This window comes from Apostichopus japonicus, chromosome 8, assembly GCF_037975245.1.
Source record: "Apostichopus japonicus isolate 1M-3 chromosome 8, ASM3797524v1, whole genome shotgun sequence".
Taxonomy (NCBI): Eukaryota; Metazoa; Echinodermata; class Holothuroidea; order Aspidochirotida; family Stichopodidae; genus Apostichopus; species Apostichopus japonicus.
In genome coordinates, this window is record NC_092568.1 from 4,391,475 (window position 1) to 4,412,193 (window position 20,719).

A 20,719-nucleotide genomic window follows, 5' to 3' on the forward strand; every position below is an offset into this window, starting at 1 on the left:
TAATAATAATAACGAGAAAGGTAAGAGTTTGTGTCAGATTCTACCGGGTATACGGTAACGTAATTTTAAGCATTGTATAGAGTTAAATCTATTAGCCTCATTAATAACTACACACAGGTCAGATAGAGAGATATATGCCTATAAAAAAAAAACACGGAAAGTTTCAACGACTTTTGCGATGATATACGTTTTGGGAGGTTGCGACTAAAACAAATCATATTCATTAGTCTTCACTGGTGATGAATTAAATGAATGATGCTATATTGGTGTTTCTAGATACTTGATGCTATACATTGGTGTTTCTATAGTTAATTGATGCTATATATTGGTGTTTCTATAGTTACTTGATGCTATTGATTGGTGTTTCTAGTTACTTGATTTTAATATAAATATATATATATATATATATATATATATATATATATATATATATATATATATATATATGTGGGTGTGTGTGTGTGTTCTTCGCCATTTCCCTATGTTTTGGTGTCTTATCGTTCCATCTGTTCTCATCCGGTTAAAGTAAAATCTCTGCGTCATTCAAATCCACCATCTGTTGCTCTCGAATGCATGAATAATTCATGACATTTTATCGAGCAAGATGATATCTGTTTAACCTTATTTTGATGGACGAAGACCCTGCTAAATGAAGCAATTATGCAAAGACCTTTTCGCTGATCCGAATCGTGAAGGTCAAAAAAGTTCAAAGTACTTTATCGTTTTCCAACTTTGCAATTTACTTAAATTTACTAAAACACAGGACAACACCGTCACCGAATGTTTAGAAAGAAAAAGTTTCTAAGAGCGAATTCCTAATAATTAACCATGCATGATTGTTTTCACTTCTGTTCGTTTGTTCTTCTACTTTGTTTCTTGTTGATATCAAAATAAATTATCCTGACTGTACTTATGCAGTTATGCTCCTTACGTAATGAGCAATCTCAAGAACTTGACTTCAAAAGTACAAAATTTGGAATTAAAATCGATTGAATGGTTGAATGTCAGATCCACTCAAGACTTCCTTATTGTGTAAATTATTGGTACTTGGTCTGACGTCTACGGAAGAATATTACGGCCATGCCAATACAAAATATTATACATAAACCGAGGAAATACTTAGCCAAAAATAATAAAAACGAAAAAAAAAATTTTTGAAACGAAAATTTTTTTTTTTTAAAACGAAACACAAAAAAAATTAAGCAAAAATGTTTACAACGAAAACAAACATTTTTAATACGAAAAACAAAAGAAAAATTAAAACGAAAAACACTTTTATTAAAAGCGACAAACAAAATTAGAAGTCCGTATCAACAAGAGCAAGAAATATTCCAGTTCATCTCAGTTAAAGGAACAAGTTGTGAAGTTGGTAAATTGAACCAATGACATGCTTTTGTCATTATGCTTGGCGTTTTTAGACAAGTTGTGACTTTCTGGCCCTGTCACCGAGATATGTCTCAGCATAGTCAACAGGTACTTGAGATATGATGGCATCGTGTTTAAGATTGTTTATCAGGAGAGCAACAAAATATAAGCAAACCGTCGGTGGTAAGTTTGTCAAAGAAAGTCATACAAATGTAGGTCATAGAGAAAACATGAATCATGTAAGGCTAAGTACGTATGTGCATGGGGTGTTTATAAATGTGTATACATGTATGTTGGCCATTCCGTGTGCGTGTGAGTGTGTGTCGGTGTGTATGTTAATATTTTAATAGATAAATGGTAACGTTATAAATTATAGTACAGACTTGCTCCCTGTTTAATTTAAGAAAAGCAAATATATTTCTTATAAAGACTTATAAAGTGCAACGCAGTGTGTGAGATGAGTACAACAGACATACAGCGAGATATGTACGAGTAAACTCTAAACTAGTTGAGCAATTGTTTTACCCAACACCACCTGGGTACGTACATGGGCGTCAATCGGGGGGGGGGGGCAGGGGGACGTGTTTGAGATAGGGGCACACAATATCAAATGTCCCCCCTACTTGTTCCCCTTTATAAACCACTTACGTATACTAGGTCATAATTTGTTACAACTCTTTTATTTTTCCTGATGTAAAATTCGTATAGATCGCGATTTCAGTCAGTCGACAGGAAATTTGTGATTTCTGTACACGAATTATGGATTTGTACCACATGCGCTGTCCAAAATGGCTCATTTGGCTATGCCACAAGCACGTGGTACGTGTTCCATCTAACAAAAACAATATGCATACACCGTGTCTGAGTGATAGGCCTACAACACGTTCGTATGTATTCTGTTGTATATATAGCTGTAGCAGTGACAGTAAATGGTGAGTTTGAAACTTTTTATTTTTATTTTAATGCTTATTTGTGTGGTAGAAATAAGATGTAGTATGTGCAGTGAGCCTGCTTGCGAACAGGGTGCCATGGTGTAGGCACAATAAAGTGCGCTTGGGATCGCCCGGCCCGGACCGTCTGGATAGCTATTGATAATAAGGCCTGAATCACTGGTATTCAGCCTCCATTGTCACGTCCGGGGGCAACCAGTTATTTCGAAACGTGATACATCAAAGTCACGAAATACTGGGCTACCGACATGAATTTAGAGGGTGGGGGGGGGCAGGGGAGATAGATGCATGATCGAGTAAGTTAAGTGGGTGGATTTAGTCTGCACAAAACTTAAGTTAACAAACTGGAAGGTAAATATATAATTTGTTTTAATAAAATCGTTCATAGGACTATCATAGAAAAATAATTATAATTAAAAGGCAGACAGGATTCTCGCCAGCCCGTTTCAACCAAACGGTGCGCCAGGTTTGATTTTGCTGGTACCCGTCCGGTTTGAAAGCTGACAGTCTATGTACAGATGTCCGAACCAGTGTACCCAGTACGTACGTAGCATCGCGTACGCATTGTATACAACACACAGTGATGGCAGCTTTTACACAGCAAATGTTTGTCAGACGATGTTTGTGTGATCTGAGTACTGAAAGGTCTCAGAATGTTTGCAGCTGACTATCACCCAATCAAATCATCAGAAAATTTGTTAAATAGAGTAATCATGAAACGCAGACTTCTCTTAGCAATTAACGACATTTTTCAAATCAAAGCTGGTTAGCATGGATATCGTTGGGGTTGCATGATACGTGATCATGGATATTTTTTAGTCTATAAGTGACAGCAACGGGATCTACTAATGTTCGACCTGCTTCAAAAGAACATTAAGGTTATATATAACAGCTCATTGGCTTGATGGTTTACACAGGGTATATGGGCGGACGCAAGTTTTTATCTGCTGGATTCAAATTATTTTCGAGCAGATGCGTTCCTGGGACGCACGTTTTAAAATCCTAGTAAAACACTGGTTTGTGATTGGTTAATGTTCGATATCAGATTACGATATTACGAATATTTAATTTCCTTACTGTCTACTCTTCAACTCATTTAAGTTTGAGTTGCAACACTGATAATGGTTATCAGATTAGTTTTTAAAAGCTGGCGCCTAAGAAAATTTCTGGTTTTGATACCCCCCAGATCACCGGAAATGACACTTTTCGGCTTGAAAATGACCAACCAGATGTACACTTTTTGCCTGAGAACCAAGTATTTCCCAATAGTTTTTTTTCCATCCATAACCTTTTTGAAGGTTGTCACCAGTCACACATCATGTTCGACCTCATCGCATGTCCTGTGGATCATTGCTTTTGTAGGTGATTCTACGTCGCGGCCCACAATACCCGACAGCCCCACTTTTGAAGGTTTTAGGCCATTATTTGTTCAGAATTTGAAAATTCACATTTCTCGTGAATAAACTCACTTCAAAACATACCCATTATGTTGCAAAAAAATTCATCTATGGACAACCTATATAGAAAAACCTCCTTGAACCCCTAACAGACCGGCCAAAATTGTTATATATATATATATATATATATATATATATATATATATATATATATATATATATATATATATATATATATATATATATATATATATATATATATATATATATATATATCCTCCAGCCTCCCACCGGGACCCGAACCCGGGCCTCCCGCCCCACATGCGAACACCGCAATCACCAGGCCATGGACGCTGATTGAACGTCAATTCTTGTTCTGTTTTGGTGACATATTTTGCCTTACTTTATAGAGATCAGATATGATGCTAACCAATATGAAATAATTTGTGATTCCTTTTGACGGATCTCGAAAGAGACGGGTATGATTCTGTAAACACTACAAAGCCTCCATCGATAGCTTTCTTTCGTAATTATTCCCAACACTTAGTTATTATGGCATTATCTGTAAACACATTTTTCGCGTTGTGTTTTGGAGTGACTTTGAATGTTTTTGTCAAGCTTGGGTGATAATTAATTAATTAGGTGGAATCGAGAAAAAAACATTGCTGGTAGAAAGCATTTAAGTTAGTTTAATACCAGTAGCATCTATCTGTAACAGATTCTAGGTGAGCTCAAAGTCACGCATATATTATGTTTATGTATATAAACATGTGTGTAGGTGTGCGTGAATGGGAGTGTGTATGTATGCGTGTATGTTTGTATATGTATAAATTCTGCCCCCCTACCTGTGACTACGGATTGACGCAACTGCCGTACTTATATGTCAAATATCCACCCCCCCCCCCTCGGAACAAGTAAAATGAATACTATTTTGGAGCCAATGTTGCCTAGAGTAGGCCAACATATCTCCCTGATAATTACAGACCTACGAGTTTTGGATTTGGCTTAGCAATTTCGAGGAATTTTCTGCTAGTTTCGATCAACTCAAGTGAATTTTGTCAAATATCAGGTAGTATAGCCCATGTATTGCTTCCATTTCTAAACAACTGTGATACTCAGACACAGGCTGTCGAATCGAGCCATTCTAGTAACAGGGTCCGCATATGCTACCTGGCTTAAATCTTTGACGGTCGTCAATATCGCCCCCAATATGCTAGAAAGTAAGATAATGGTCACCCATACTAAGATTTCAACAAGCGTTTTATATCAACCCACACTATGAAACACACTGAGACATTAAATCGTATATTCTAACACTCATCAATGACTGGGAATAATATTGACGACCAGAGACTTCAGATAAAGTAGGTTACTTTGGACACTTCTTTCAAGTGCTGATGACCCTATAGCCACTTCTTCCGCATGTATAATGCACGTCCCTTGCGCGTATATCCATCAGTAACCTGTCAGGTTATAGGGTACAATACGTGAAGATTGTTCAATTTTGTTTGACTGTTATACGTGTCGTAGGATGCTGTCACACTCATCTATAGATTCCTGCTAGGGGGCTTATAGTTCAATATGCTGTAATCGGACATATCAATCGTGCCTAACGAACACATACTCACAAAGTTACATTATATTGAAAGGTATTTTGATATAGGCCAAGAATCTCGAGAGCCTTTCTCTATGCACGTAGCCTCTCGACAATAACCATTGGGGATTCGCCAGTTTATTGTATGCATAAAATCCTTGTTTGTGTTCATTTCAGAGTATTGATGTGTGGGTGGGTATCTAATCCATATCCGTGGGTTATATCTGTATATCCATGCTTTTGTGGATATCTAGATGTGGGATCTAGATCAATGCTTTCTGGAGGCTTCTAGTTCATTGCCTACCATCGATAGTCTACATCCATTCTTTTGGTTATCTGGATTCATGCATGTGGATATATCCTGCTCAAAGATATTCATGGACATATATAGATCAATGATATTAGTATATGGGCTATATCCATGTTATTTTGGTACTTAGATCAATGCTTTCTGGAGGCTTCTAGTTCATTGAATACCTTCGATAGTCTATATCCATGCTTTTGGTTATCTGGATTCATGCATGTGGATATATCCTTCTCAATGATTTCTGGTCATATAGATCAATGATATTAGTGTATGGACTATATCCATGTTATTTTGGTATCAAGATCAATGCTTTCTGGAGGCTTCTAGTTCATTGACTACCATCGATATTCTACATCCATGCTTTTGGTTATCTGGATTCATGCATGTGGATGTATTCTGCTCAATGATTTATGGACATGTATAGATCAATGATCTGAGTATATGGGTTATATCCATGTTATTTTTGGTATCTATAGGTCAATGCTTTCTGGAAGCTTCTAGTTCATTGACTACCATTTTTGCTAACAATTAGAGCCATGCTATAACGTATAGTTAATAGAAGCACGTCTACAGGTTATAGATTTTATGATGAATTTTTTTAATGAATATTTATGGTGTGGTCCATTGTTACCTGTGTAAGATCCATTCATGATCCCATCTAGTAACGTATCCAACACCATATTGTGAACATCAATAGATTCTTTCTTCCTTAATTTATTAAATTTAAGTAAGTTTGGATTATTTGAATCTATATCCATACATTGTGTATATCTACAGTCATTATGCTGTAATATGCATATTCACATAACTCCATGCATTTATACACTGAAGAACACTCTTTTACATGTGATATCTGTATCCCATGCATTCTGCGTCGAAAACGGTACAAAGAATGCCTAACATTTTGTTCAACATCAAATTCACTACATAAAAAATATCAATAAACTGTTGTCAAAGTGGTTCTCGAAATAGCCTCTTTTTTTGTCCTTATTCTACTTCTACTGCGGTTTCTTCATTTCTCTTCCATTTGGTTAAGTTAGGTTATGCAAAAACTGACAGATATGTTATTTATACCTTTGTCAGTGCATCTGAATATTTGGTTTCTCCTACTTTTAAAATAACTAGAACGTTTCATTTCATCCTTCTGAGCTATTATTTCACGTTTCTTTTCTCCTATCTCCTTCCAAAAACATCCCAATTTTACCCCATCTCGAGGCCTCACAAGATGCTTCTTGGTACTCGACATAAACGCTGGATATATTGTTGACATCATGACTGCCGTACGGGATGGCTCTGAGCACACGGAGTTTACAATAAGTTTACACGATCATTACCATTAACTTGTCAGTAAACTGGCAACAACATTGATACTGCAGTCACACAAAAACATCATAAGGACGTAACCGTTTCGTTAAACCTCCCAGGACAATTTGTTGTAATATCAAAAGTCGATAATCTGAGCACCATTTGTGCGTTTTCAACTTTAACTTTAAATATATAAAACTATATATATATATATATATATATATATATATATGACGGCTCGCTGACGTCATGTATGGGAAGGATTACGAGTTATACTGTTGTACAGTGATGACAAACATGCAGACACTACTTGCATATTGTAAGAAAAAAACAACAACAAATTGTTCCACTCGCACAGCCCCCAGTCCCCTTACATCGAGACTTTCAGACCGTGTGGTAGATGTTACGAGTCAAATTAGTATCACTAATTGAGGTGGTCTCTCGACTGACCTTTCTAGGAATAACACAATTAACGGTCTTCGCCTTTTATTTGCAGACTGCGGACTCTGATCGATTTGAGACAACTTCAAAATCACGTGACATTAACACACGAAGTTTTCGGAACAAAGGTTCGGAACGGACCAGCAACCCATTGAAGACCCTTAAGTACCCCTTCACACCTTCTTTGTAGTCTACCAATAAATTCTCGCAAATTGTTGCTTACAACATCTGCTGAGATGATTGGATAGCAAGTTGCCTTGCCTGAATTGAACGATCAGCTTGATTTCGTAATGTGTATGTCACCTATCTGTGAATGCAATCTTCATTTTACTTACTAACTTCAAACTATAGAGTTTCCAGTCTACGAACTAATATAAAAAGAAGGAAGAATGTCGAAGAGTATACAATTTTCTGTGCAACAATTCTTTTTATCAATCGTTAACTCTCTAGGGACAAAGAAAGAAAAAAAAGAAAGGATTTTACCGATTCGAGCCTTTCTAGCATTTTGAGTTCGTGAAATTCTAGTTATACGATGAATGTTTTAACTATGGACGATTGTACCATGCAATGTCTCGCACAAGACGTATAGCGTTTAATATTACACGCATACATTGTAGTAAAATAGGCTGAGCATATAAGCAGGACTGTGTAATTCTGTTATTTCTCGCATCTGCAGACATAGGCGTCGAGAGTCAGATACCGGCTGCAACGGGGACATTTATGTCACCGTGGGGTCCGGCTGTTACTTGCTTCATGTCTTCATATATGATGAAAACAAGAATACCCACAACATTCTTTATCCCATGTTCATTCATACTTAGTAAAGATTCCTAAATCCTATTCGTCCATTCAGGTCAGCTGACCGTGGTTAATCCTGTGAGTAACGCACGGTAAAATTACGGGGCATCACTTTAATAAATCTTTGGTTATATGTAACCAAAAATGTTTTGTTTTATGATTTTCCCCCACCCAAATGGTAGTGTATGAATGAACGGGGTTAATCAACGGTCCTGTGAGTAACGTGCGTTACTCACAGGATTAATGCACTCCGGGTGTTAATGTTATCGCTGGATGCACTCGGGCTCCGCTTCGCTCCGCCCTCGTGCATCGCTTGCATTATCCCCCGATCGTGCATTAATCCTGTGAGTAACGCACGCTAGACCGTTGATTAACCCCTTATTAACCCGGCTTGCCTAATTGACCCCGGGGTATGCGGTCCCTCCACGACTTCCCCCATACCCCTCTCAACAGACCTGTCTGTTGATAATCGTTCATTCGCATTCTTTCACCCCTCCCCCTCCCCAAAGTGATATTCTGGTGAGATGGTTCAGTCGTTCATTCCTTGCATCGTAATCCTCTTTACGTTATTCTTTTCGTTTTTACCGCAATTACTTTACTTGGGCGTAATTCATCTGGTTATGACCCAATCGGCGTTCGGTAGTATTACTTCCCACAATTATATTTAACATTATGACGGTAATTGAAAGTTTACTTCCAACTTACATTGAATGAGGTGATTGTGAATGAAAAACTACAAAAAATTACACTAAAAATGGAAGAGCTTAACGGGCGGCGTATCAACCTCACCCCCCTCCCCAGCCCCCACCCACCTTCCAGTGTCGACTTATACCGTTCAATATATTCACTTATATCATATAGGGCCTACGTCTCATACAAAAACTGGCACGTTCGTACAATAATTTACGCTGACTATAATCAGGCAGTTAGTTTTTACGATGCTCCCACGTATGTGGGTGAAGAACGCAAGGAATTATGGATTACAACTTGCACGTAGGGTGGCATTCATATTCAAAGTTTTAACTCGCATTTGGAATCTTTCCAATTTAGAAAGTCATTTCAGATGGGAAAACCCTAGATTGCTTTTGGATGAAAACCCACCTTACTATGACCCGGCCGGGATCGAAACCCGAACCTCCCGATTTTTAGGCCTCATTGCTTCAAATACCATGCACCACCTTTATCCAATCGGCCAAAGAATCGAGCATATTTGATTTTTCCTCAAATATTTAACAACTTCACGCCATTGCAGTGATTTTACTAGCTCAGGAGGGGGGGGGGGGGGGAAATGGAAAACCAACATCAATAAAGACACGTGTCCTAGTTTTGCCCCTTACTTTTCTTCCCTCTGTTACCCTCATCTCAAGTATTTCCAGGGTGGACAATACACCTGGAAATCCATTCTTAAAAGGTCACATGTTTAATGAAGTGGTTTTATTCCTTAACGACAACCAAACAGCATGGCTATCAGTAACTACAAAAGAACAGATAAATAAATAAATAAATTTTGACTTGTAACTCTATAGACTGTTATGAACATTATTAATGATCTGCAGTGTGGAATACTTTGATACGAAATACGCTTGTGGAATTACGACTAATCGTATGGAACCAGTTGCCGCCTTTTAGACAAACTTATCGCGTTCCTTGCAGTATAAACAGTTTCCGGTGATCTTCCTTGCAGTCGTTTCTAGTATCAACGCACATTCTTTATTATTAGGAACCCGGTTACAAGTGTATAGTTAAGTGTTACATATAAACAGGATTCAAAGGAATGAACCATTGTTCCAGCTGGTGGAAACAATTGGTCATACAGGGGATATTTATAGCAATAGGAAAACCATTAAGGTGGCTTTAATGAGTGTTATAATTTCCACATCTATCCTGTATGTCTATAAAGTGTCATTTGAAGTACTGTTATGGAAGTATAGAGTTACAATATCCCTATCATCAGAACTGCTTGAAGAACAGAAAAGATGGCGCTTCGAGTCATACTGTACAAGTAATTATGTGCTGAAACAGTAGTAGCTTAGCTGTGTTGTATTACATTATTATTAAATTTACGGCGTTTGTACATGTTACGCAGGAATCGTTGAGACTTTTTCTTCTCTCATTCCATTAGCTGGTTATTAACCCTTAACAGTTGATGCCAATAACGGTATCAGCCCGATTTGTATATGCAAATTAATCCAGGATATTATGTGTACCCATAACAAATTTCACGCGGGTATACTAGTCTATAGACGTATATCTGTTGTGGAAAAAACAAATAGATTATAGCGAAAATCCAACAGTACCAACAATATTTCCTCTCCGGGGGTAGTTGATCGTGAGAAACTTAAAAAAAAAAAAAAAACTGTGATGCTGAACAAACTGATTTGAAGCGTCTTATTTCTAAAATTGTAGCACCCAGTTTGCAAGTCCAACCATGTTCCCTCGCTTCATTCTCTGTATAATTATATTAAAAACTGCTCCGTGCCGGAACGCAAATGAACGGTTCTTACTTATAATTTTCTTCTAGTAGTTGTTTTTATTACTTGTTTTCAATAGCAACTTTCACACTCAGCGCTTATCAGCACGTTAGGTAACACCTATACATGCATCTGCAGGGCTGTCGGATTATTCGAGGCCTATTGATGGGTTGTCCTTTTTTGTAAAAAATAAAATAAAAATAAGAGCCGTAACTAATCAGATCAAGTGAGTGACGCTAATGTAAAACAGAAATTATATGCTTTTACAGAAGCATTCCTTTTAAGTAAGGACTCGGACATTCATTTCTATACCGGCTCAGTGATCTAGTCTGTCCTATACTGGAGCCCGTGACACCAACGGCTTTTTTGACGCATCGGGCAAAAAAAAAAAAAAAAAAAAATACGGTACCTTTTTCTTTCGCATCAAAAAGAAAAAGGTACATTCGGCACTTCAACCGAGCCTGTATGCCGGTATGTCGGTATGTCGGTATGTCGGTATGTGTGTAAACCACGTTCAACATATAGAGAAATAACTTCTTCTCATTTTAATTACAGAAACATGACTTTTCTGATACTTATGACGTAAGATAAAAATCAATGGAAATCTTCAGGACCGTTGCAAAATAAGCAGCTATAAGACAATAAAATTATTTAATGAATCCGAAATTGTCAGGACCCTGGTTAAGTATGATTGAAAGCAATTATACTTTTGTTGTCTGGAGGTCTTGGGTCTATTTTCATCGTAAGGAGATTTTATATAGTAGTTAGCTGCAGAGCTTTAAGGCTGAGATGAGGTTTATGCAAATATGTTCATTAGCTTACCCCTTGTAACTCGATCGTTTAGCGTTGGAGTTTGGGCTTATATATCCATTCATTCAGTCTTTCGTCCATTCGTTTATTCGTTAATGTGTTTTTATAAGTTCATTATTAATTTCGTTCATTCCCTCTGCCTTTCATTATGTCATTTTATTCATCTCTCTATTTTTCTTATACATTGTTTCTTAAATGCATCAAGTAGTTAGATCAGTCCTGGCAATTTACACCTTCTGACACAATTGTACACTAAAGACCGTCGTATGCTTCAAACTCCAGGACAAATACGGACACAAGGAACTCACCGTCCATAATCTATATATTTAAGAGGTGCATGGGTAAAACACCGATCCTCACTACAATTGGAATCATATACAGTCGATAGCGTAGACGATATAAAGTCAAAATTCATTGGACATTCCCAAGAATGTAGCCTACGTAAGTTATGGTAATATGAAAGTTGTGTTATTGCAACAATAACAAGAGCAAAACGTTATATGACATTATTACATGAAAATTACATTATTCTTCATTGTGGCAAAAACACCTCCTAGAGTAAAAAGAGTTGATTAATCGAGACACGGATTCTAATGTGAGCTGAAGCGAAAAAAATGCCCTGTGGAGGCAATTTAAATCAAATTGCATGCAAAAACACAAGGTGAAAGCTCTCTATATACAGGGAATGGGTTGCAGAGGCGTACAGGTGTCAACGCCCTATACCCACACGCATATATATATATATATATATATATATATATATATATATATATATATATATATATATATATATATATATATATATATATATATATATATATATATATACATATATACATATATATATATATATATATATATATATATATATATATATATCATCACTTTCATATCGCGGTTAGAACAGTTACCGTAACGACTTCCCCTCCATAAAGAGAAGAGTGTCGAAATATTCATAAATAGAATGTATAAGATGAAATCTAAGATCAAGTGTTAGAATTCAAGTTAATTGAAGAGAAGAAGGGAGATATTATAGATATGACCAATTGTCTAGGAACAGAACCTTCCTATAACTGTATCAAATTTTGTTTTGAACTGTAATCAAATAATGATCACAAGGTCTGAATTAAACGGCACGTAGGTATATTAAAGTCTATTTTAAATATTACCTAAAGGCTTTTCAGAATTTTATCATCATATCTACTGTTAGACGCTATATTTCCGTTCATCTCTCATTAACTGTGATAGGCCTATTTAGATATTTATAGCTTAATATAATTGCATTGTTTCTCATCCACCCCGACCCCCCCCCCCCCTCTCCATGTGGGTTGTTTGTGTGTTTTAAGCATGAAAACGATCTCGCCTATATCGAGTAGTATGAAATAATTTCTGCAAGCTAAAATAAGTCAGAAGTTACCTTCAAATAATCCGCAATATGCATGTCTCCCCAACTTTGGTATTCACTTCCAAATAGCCTTCGTAAAACTCCTAAGTTTTCTCATTTTAAAAGCAATTTGAAGACAAATCTCTTCCGTCAAGCTTTTCCCGATTCTTAGATTTCTTTGGTGTGTGTCCTTTGCCCTTGTGCGCCGCTCTGATTTCGCGCCCTATAAGTACCAAGTTATTATTATGTATGCGACCGTACAGCTTTGATGCGTGTTTACTATAGAGCTTATGTTACGCATGGCGAAATCTTGCGAAAGATATTTGTAGTAATGAAACACATCGTTCGTCGAACCGGTCAAAGGAAGGTTTTGTTTCTCTCGTTTCAGTTGTCCCTATATTAATTCAAGCAACCCCCTCCCCTACCCCTTCCCTTTGAATCACGCATCCACAAGACAAACAACTTAGTCAGGACAACAGTAAAACGTGGACGCTCTTTTATGGTTACGTTTGCATGACCTGACAGTTTTTTTTTAGCCATTTTCGTATCACTCCTTCCCTACCCTCTCTCATCCACTACATTATCGTAAGTATATATATATATATATATATATATATATATATATATATATATATATATATATATATATATATATATATATATATATATATATATATATATATATATATATATATATATATATATATATATATATATATATATATATATATATGTATATATATCAATGCTACGGGCAAAAGTAAATTCAGAAACCAATATACAAGGCATTTTACAAACGAACAGTTTATTACGCAACGTTTAACCCGTTCCACAGGTCCTTTACTATATCAAGTGGTCCCGTAATGGCTTTTCAAAATGTAAATGATAAATATAATGAACGAATTAAGAGAAATTGCAATGTCAGTAGATGACTAACTATATATTAATATATATATATATATATATATATATATATATATATATATATATATATATATATATATATATATATATATATATATATAATATTGTGAAACATAAAAGTAGTCTCGATCTTGCCTTCTATGTATATACCTTTGGGCTTACGTTTACGACAAGTGGGAATTGAATAATGATCACAGAGGAGAGCCCAGTAATTAATCAATGCTGTTTTCGTGTTACTGAAATACACTTAGTTCAATGTTATATAATGTGCTCTAAGCTACAACATAAAACGTGACCAAAAATAAATAATTTAATCTGTGGAATGCTAGAACATGATTTTTGACCAATTTTTTATACCTTACGTTTTATTTTATTATTCATGATTTATTACACATTTTTTCGTTAGCGGGATTAGGTCTGCTTCCGTCAAGGTTTGATCGTTAAAAAAAAAACTAAAAAAAACCCACCGCAACAGCATATCAATGGTTTATAATGAAGATTTTACAGATATTGCAATATTCTCAATATGTCAATGATCGCCCAATGTTCAACTTATGTACGCCTTTCATAATAAGCTGTATGGTTTAATTTTCGTGGTTAGTACTTCATACGCCGTTTATGCTCTGTTATAAGAAAACGTAGTTAACCACAAAATATCCAAAAGTTTGATCGCAAATGGATCATAGAGACAAATGGAACAAATGAAAATATAGTCCTTGAAGTGAAACCAGACGCATGGATCAGGAGGATTATGTCTTTAAATGCTTTTAATATCAGTTTTGTTATAACAATGACAATATCATGAAGGTTGTGAAAGCGGTCTATGGAGTCTCATGAAAGTTATCTCTGAATATTTATATCTATAAAATTGAAATCACGAACTATCGACGTCAAAGTTTGTTTGAAATGACAGAAGAAACAAACCTTATATAAAATTTCTGAGACATAACATTTTATATCTTGGATTAAACGATTATTCCACACTATATCTTTATTAAAAGCCCGGTCTCGTTCAGGTGTGGATTCGGGAGGGGGGAGGGGTTGTGTTACACCCTCCATTCCCCATCCATTTCATCCTCACAAAAGCACAACCTTGTGTTTATCTCTATATACAACTTATTTATAGCCTATACATATACCTCAGAATGTTTGGTTTCTTCTGAGGGAAGACCCCGAGAGGCTACAGAATCGGTTCCAGGGACAGTGCCCCAATATCTTGTCCCTGGCTCAAGGTATAGTTGATTTGAATTAATGATACCTATTTTGACTGGCTAAACATTCAATGGTCCAGGAAGTTATATCACATATTTGGTGATCAGTGATGTTATCTGGGTAGACATTCATACTTAGATAATTATTAATATTGTTGTTGATTTAATCTTGGAACCTGATACATTTGGAATGTTAACAGAGCTGTTATTATGGTCTCTGTCGTTAGAATTTCATCGAAATGCAATTCCTTGGTAGAACTTATTTAATTTTTTCACGTGGATGAATTGTTGAAATATGATAGAGAAAAACAAAGATTTTTTATTTTTTGTTTTAGCTCAGTTGCCCAGATGACATCACGCACTCTGCTGCTGTCAAATGCGTTTACAAAATATCAAATTATTTATACTACAAATTAATATATTCGCGAAATAAAAATGCTATGAGGATTTGGTTGCGACCTCAATTGTGGAACATTTCCAGCAAGTTTGCGAAGCAATTAGCTTCATCCACCGGTATAATATGTTTTAAAAAATCAGTTTATTTAGGACCTTATAGATATTTCTTAGTTAGACAGAGGCGTATGTGTGAGAGAGGGAGAGGGGGGGGGGGGGGATACAACTCAAACAAATTTAACGAACGCTCACTTTTAATCGAGTTGCGAATCTCACCTATATCCCAGTGTCCTCGTGCATAATTTAACGCCTAAAACAATTTTGAAGGAATGAATTTTAACATGATGAGATTATATATTGAAGGTATCTATTTAAAAACATAACGGAAAGGAATTCCGTCGTGGTGTATTTTCCATATTGAAGGGGGCGGGGTGGGGTGGGAGAGGGAGGTATAACTTTGTTTCTCACATCTTTTGCTGTGCGTCAACTTTATTTACGCATGCATCCTCGGTGCTTTAAAATATAAAGTTAAGAAATTAAATATGATCAGTGTTTCTTTCGAGGCCAATCATGACATGAAGTCGACTGAAAATTGGAAATTATCAAGCCTATACATATAATTAATTTGTTGATTGCACAAATGAAAAATTTCACTTAGCGATATTGAAATTTAGGATGTCAATTAGTGTTAGGTCACTTTTAGATATTAGTCTCTCAGACGAAAATTGTATTTCAAATGGAAGCAATTTACAGATAATAAATACCTTTTTTTTCTTTAACTATATTTCTACATTTAAAATTCCCTTTGCGAAGGTACATGTTTATTTTATACCTGAAGTGGTTGCATGCTAATTCCCGACGTTTAGACTAAATTTTTAGCCGTTTGAGTAATTACAATAAGGAAAAACTATTAAAGCTTCAATATTGACAAGTTAACATGCGTGATTATTTTGCAATGGTATAAAAACATTGACGTATGAAGTGATAATTAACATGTAAAGTGTTATTCGATATATGTGTGAGGCCCTTCACTGTAATTTGCCTCCATCCATCTCCATCTCCCAATTACATCATTCTGTTCTCTGAACTTAGTCACATGAAAGTATATGTTTTTTTTAGTTGTCGTATACTCATACGTATACAACCCGCTCCTTAGTCCTAACGTAATAATTTACTAGACTGAAAAATCAGTTTATGCGATAACTTTCAATGGGGGGGGGGGGGGGGGAATAATTATCGGTTAAACTATAGCTTGACATTAAATATAAAAAATAAATTTAAGAAAACCCCATCAATATCACCCCCCCCCCCCCCGGCACCTTTATTAAGAATTAAAAGATATAAAAGGCCTTTTAACGTAAATCTTAACCAAAAGCCCTCCTCATAATTAAGGTTGTGAAAAACTTCTCCAAATCAGCCAATTATAAGCATTTTATTTTTATTTTTTTATTTTAGAAGATAAATATTACTTTTCTCATATTCGTTTATGTTTACGAATGAAAGACTTGAACAAGTCTTAAATGTACAACAACTCTGCAGACTGTTCTATCTCCCCCCCCCCCCCACCCCCTTTTTTGGGTCTTTCTTCTGTTTACTTTTTGACACGGCAAGTTTCCTACAGTTATTGCATTGTTGTTATATTTATTCTGCGATGCTGTGAGAGGGGTGGAACGTGGGGGGGGGGGGCGGGGAGGAACCGGCCGGATTTAAATGCAAGTTAAACATGACGGTTGGGCACATGGCTCCTGTTTAATAAATGAAGGTTTAATACTCACAATATTTCTGTGTTTGTTGGTAAATTGATGTTTTTCAAAGATGGAAAGATTGATCCTCTACATTCGACCATCCTGTCGGTTTCCTTGCACACGCACCCGTTATCTTCGCAACCTGTCAATCTGTGGGTCCCTTCTATCGTTGCATCGCGGGATGTTGTCATGGTAACCGTGGTAGTTTGCTTGATTTCTGGCGGTACGGTATGTACGAACCAATCCGCTAGCGTCGTCTGCCACACCAGCAAAAAGACGATCAACGAACGTCCAGAAAACATACTTGAAAACTCGATTTACTCAGCTGTCTTGTAATAAGTTTTAAGCGAGGGAATCCAAAAACTAGACAGAAGAGTAGACAGGTAGAGGAATGAATCAAAACCAAGTAATCAAAAATGCCAGTTTCGCTTGAAGAATTTTCCGGCCTTCTTCTTACCGGCAAATATTGTAATTGTGTTACTTGAATTAACCACAACTCAGTTCACATGGAAGGACATGTCTAAAATACAATCCTCTGATTTTGAATCTCCTTGTTAGTAAAACCAGAAATCGATGGAAGGACCTTTTTTTCTTCTCGATCTAAAACATCGCAAGAAATAAAAGCAGAGAGAAATTGATACCTCTTACTCTCGTTACGAAACTCCTTCTCAACTAGAAGTAATGTTGCTCACGACTTCATAACAGAAATCAGGCGATACCCAAATCTGTATTCAGTTCTTCGTACGCATTCAGGAGTATAAACGGGGTAATTGACTGTAGCTTTAAAGATGATTTGAAATATCCTCTCCGCCCTTGGATGATCGGAATCCTGATGAAGTAAAACTGCTCATTTTCTCGAGACGGAGGGCAAGAGTAAAATAGCTCAAAGAGCGGAGAAATAACCGACTCAGATTTCAAGTAATGGTTGACAACATCAGAAATCGTCAGTTTCTTTTTTTCTTCCTTTCTTTTTCACCTTTTCCTTCTTTTTTAACCTTTCTCCAACAAGACGAAGAATGAAGTGACTTAATAGCAGTTCTTGGGGTAGCGGATGATAATCTGTCTGATGAAACTTCTAGAAAAAATAAGATATAACCATCATGAACGAATCAGCAAACTTAAGGTTCATCCAGGGGAGTCCTATCTAAGGCTCCATATCCGACGTTTTGTCTGAAAGCAACTAACCACCGAATAACTGCATCATGTCCATAAAAAGAGTCCAGAATATTTACTTTTCCCCTTGCCGGTAGTAGCTTCGAGTGGATACTGGAGCCACCGTGAGCTAAACTAATTAGTAATCTTTACGTTGAGTGTTATTAAGCGTGTTATCAGTTTCACTGACAAATGATTCAAGCGGTTAGCCCCTTTTCATTTCAACTCGAATAGAAATGGTGAGCGTACGGATGTACGGTAGAGGATACGGTCCATAGAATATCTGCCCTTCACTTAATTGCATGTGCATATAATATACACTAGTGTACATTGATAGTCGTTTGTCTACGCCGTGGGAGTTTTAAAGCTAGCTTTCTTGTAACTGTTTTCCTTCTAATTATTTGTCATAGTTTCAATAACAGTTTATTTACAAGATTTGCTTAGACTCCATAAGATGGTTATCTCGGAATAACATATTTGAATTTATCAACACCCAGACAGCCAATCCAAATACATTACTGTTATTTATTTTAATGTATGTTAATCAAACCTGTAAAATAATAAAATTGCGAACATGGTCATTAAACATACTTTGTATCTACATGTCTATTGTATACTAGAATGGAATTATGAGAGGCAGCGGCGGAGGAGGATACTTAACTCCTCTTATCCCATCATATCGTGGGTTCATTGGCACTGAAAGCATCTCTTTCAGCTAGCATTTGAAAATATCGATTAGATATGATATACCAACTATATATATATATATCCTACAACAATATAGGTCAGTAGCTTGGCTAGTCACGTTTCATTTCAAATGAATGATGACGGAGAAGCTGGGCAGGGCAGAGCAAGATTTTATCCTTATGCTCTTTTTTTTGACATTCGAGTAATGTTGAAACGAATGCCGATGTAGGCATGCTACAGCTGAGGGCCTCACAAGCCGCATGGGCCTCGAAATTTGTTAGTTCCAGATAATATATATATATATATATATATATATATATATATATATATATATATATATAACGTATTTGTTCACAAATGATTTTCGAGTTGGATAGCATCATGTTTGATCTCTAGAGTATAGGGCAAAATATGTCACCAAAAACAGAACTAGTATTGTTCGATATAGGAGACAAACGCCTACAGTGGAATTACGATCTTCCTTACCGGTTTCGAACCTCTGGACATACAATCAGCGTCCATAGCCTAGTGGTTAGGGTGTCCGCGTACAGAGCGGGAGGCCCGTGGTTCGAATCCCGGTGGAGGCTGAAAGTTTTTTTCACTGTTCCAACTCATTACGATTTTCATTTATTTTCATATATATATATATATATTTATATATATATATATATATATATATATATATATATATATATATATATATTTATATATATATATATATATATATATATATATATATATATATATATATATATATATATATATCAGGTGCGTATCCAGGGGGGGCGTTGGGGGCGCGCGCCCCCCGGGTAGGAAAAAGAGGAGAGAAAAGAAAAAAGGGGGAAAAAGAGGAGGAGGAGAGGAAGGAAGGGAAATGAAAATGAAGAAAGAGAGAAAAAGGAAAAAAGGAGGGAGTAAAAGAAAAGCGCGAAGACATCGGGAAGAGAAAGAGGAACAGTGACATCATTACAGCGCTGAAGGGTAGCCAGTGACGGATCAATGATTTCGTAAATGTGTGACTCACCCTACTCCTTACACCGACAACTCCATTTTTTGACGTTTCCATTTTCCTCTCTCACTAATGATCTATATATATACTATATATGGTCTATCATAACGCGTGTGTAGAATTGTGCTATGAAACCAACTGTGGCTGGTCTCGAACTCGACAGCGTCGTCGGGGAACATGACGATTTTTGGGATGGGGGCGACCGCCCGCCCCCCCCCCCCCATTCAGCATTTTTTTAAATGATATCGCTAAGTAATTTCAAAATAGAAAGTGCTTAGATGCAACTTACAAGGCCTGGGAAGTGTCATTTCCAGCGATCTGGGAGAAATTTTTGGCCAAAATTTGCGTGTACGCTTCGCGCTAACAAATGGTCCTGGGTAGTGCCATTTCCAGCGATCTGGGAGGCATTTTCGGCCAAAATTTTCTTGTACGCTTCGCGCCAACTTATGGTGGCGCTACGCTTAGATAATTTGCCTACAGGCTTCGCCCCTCCCTTTACAAATTCCTCGCTACGCGCCTGTTTGAATTTGTAACGCAAACAGCAGATATCACATCATATCAGTGAGCATGAAAATGGCGTTCCAGGATGAAAAGCCTCAAAACTGTCCGACTTGCCTGAAAAAATAACCAAAAATTTTCGCGCGCGCTCAACGTGTTAATGTCAATATCATATAAGCAAGCCTCGGTTATTACATCGCATGCCATCATGTACCGTACGTTCCGTTAAAATTGCGCAGTATACCGCGGGATGCTAATGTAAACAACGACATGTCTCA

General features: G+C 36.6%; 1 protein-coding gene across 1 annotated transcript in view; it reads right to left on the minus strand.

The window, feature by feature from the left end:
- Positions 1 to 18,435, minus strand: part of LOC139971893 (thyrotropin receptor-like) — a 62,982-nt gene extending 44,547 nt beyond the window's left edge. Inside the window, exon 1 of the mRNA XM_071978715.1 lies at positions 17,126 to 18,435. Coding sequence (XP_071834816.1) covers positions 17,126 to 17,397 — 272 coding nt within the window. The 5' untranslated portion in view covers positions 17,398 to 18,435. The remainder of the gene's footprint in view (positions 1 to 17,125) is intronic.
- Positions 18,436 to 20,719: the final 2,284 nt, after the last annotated feature.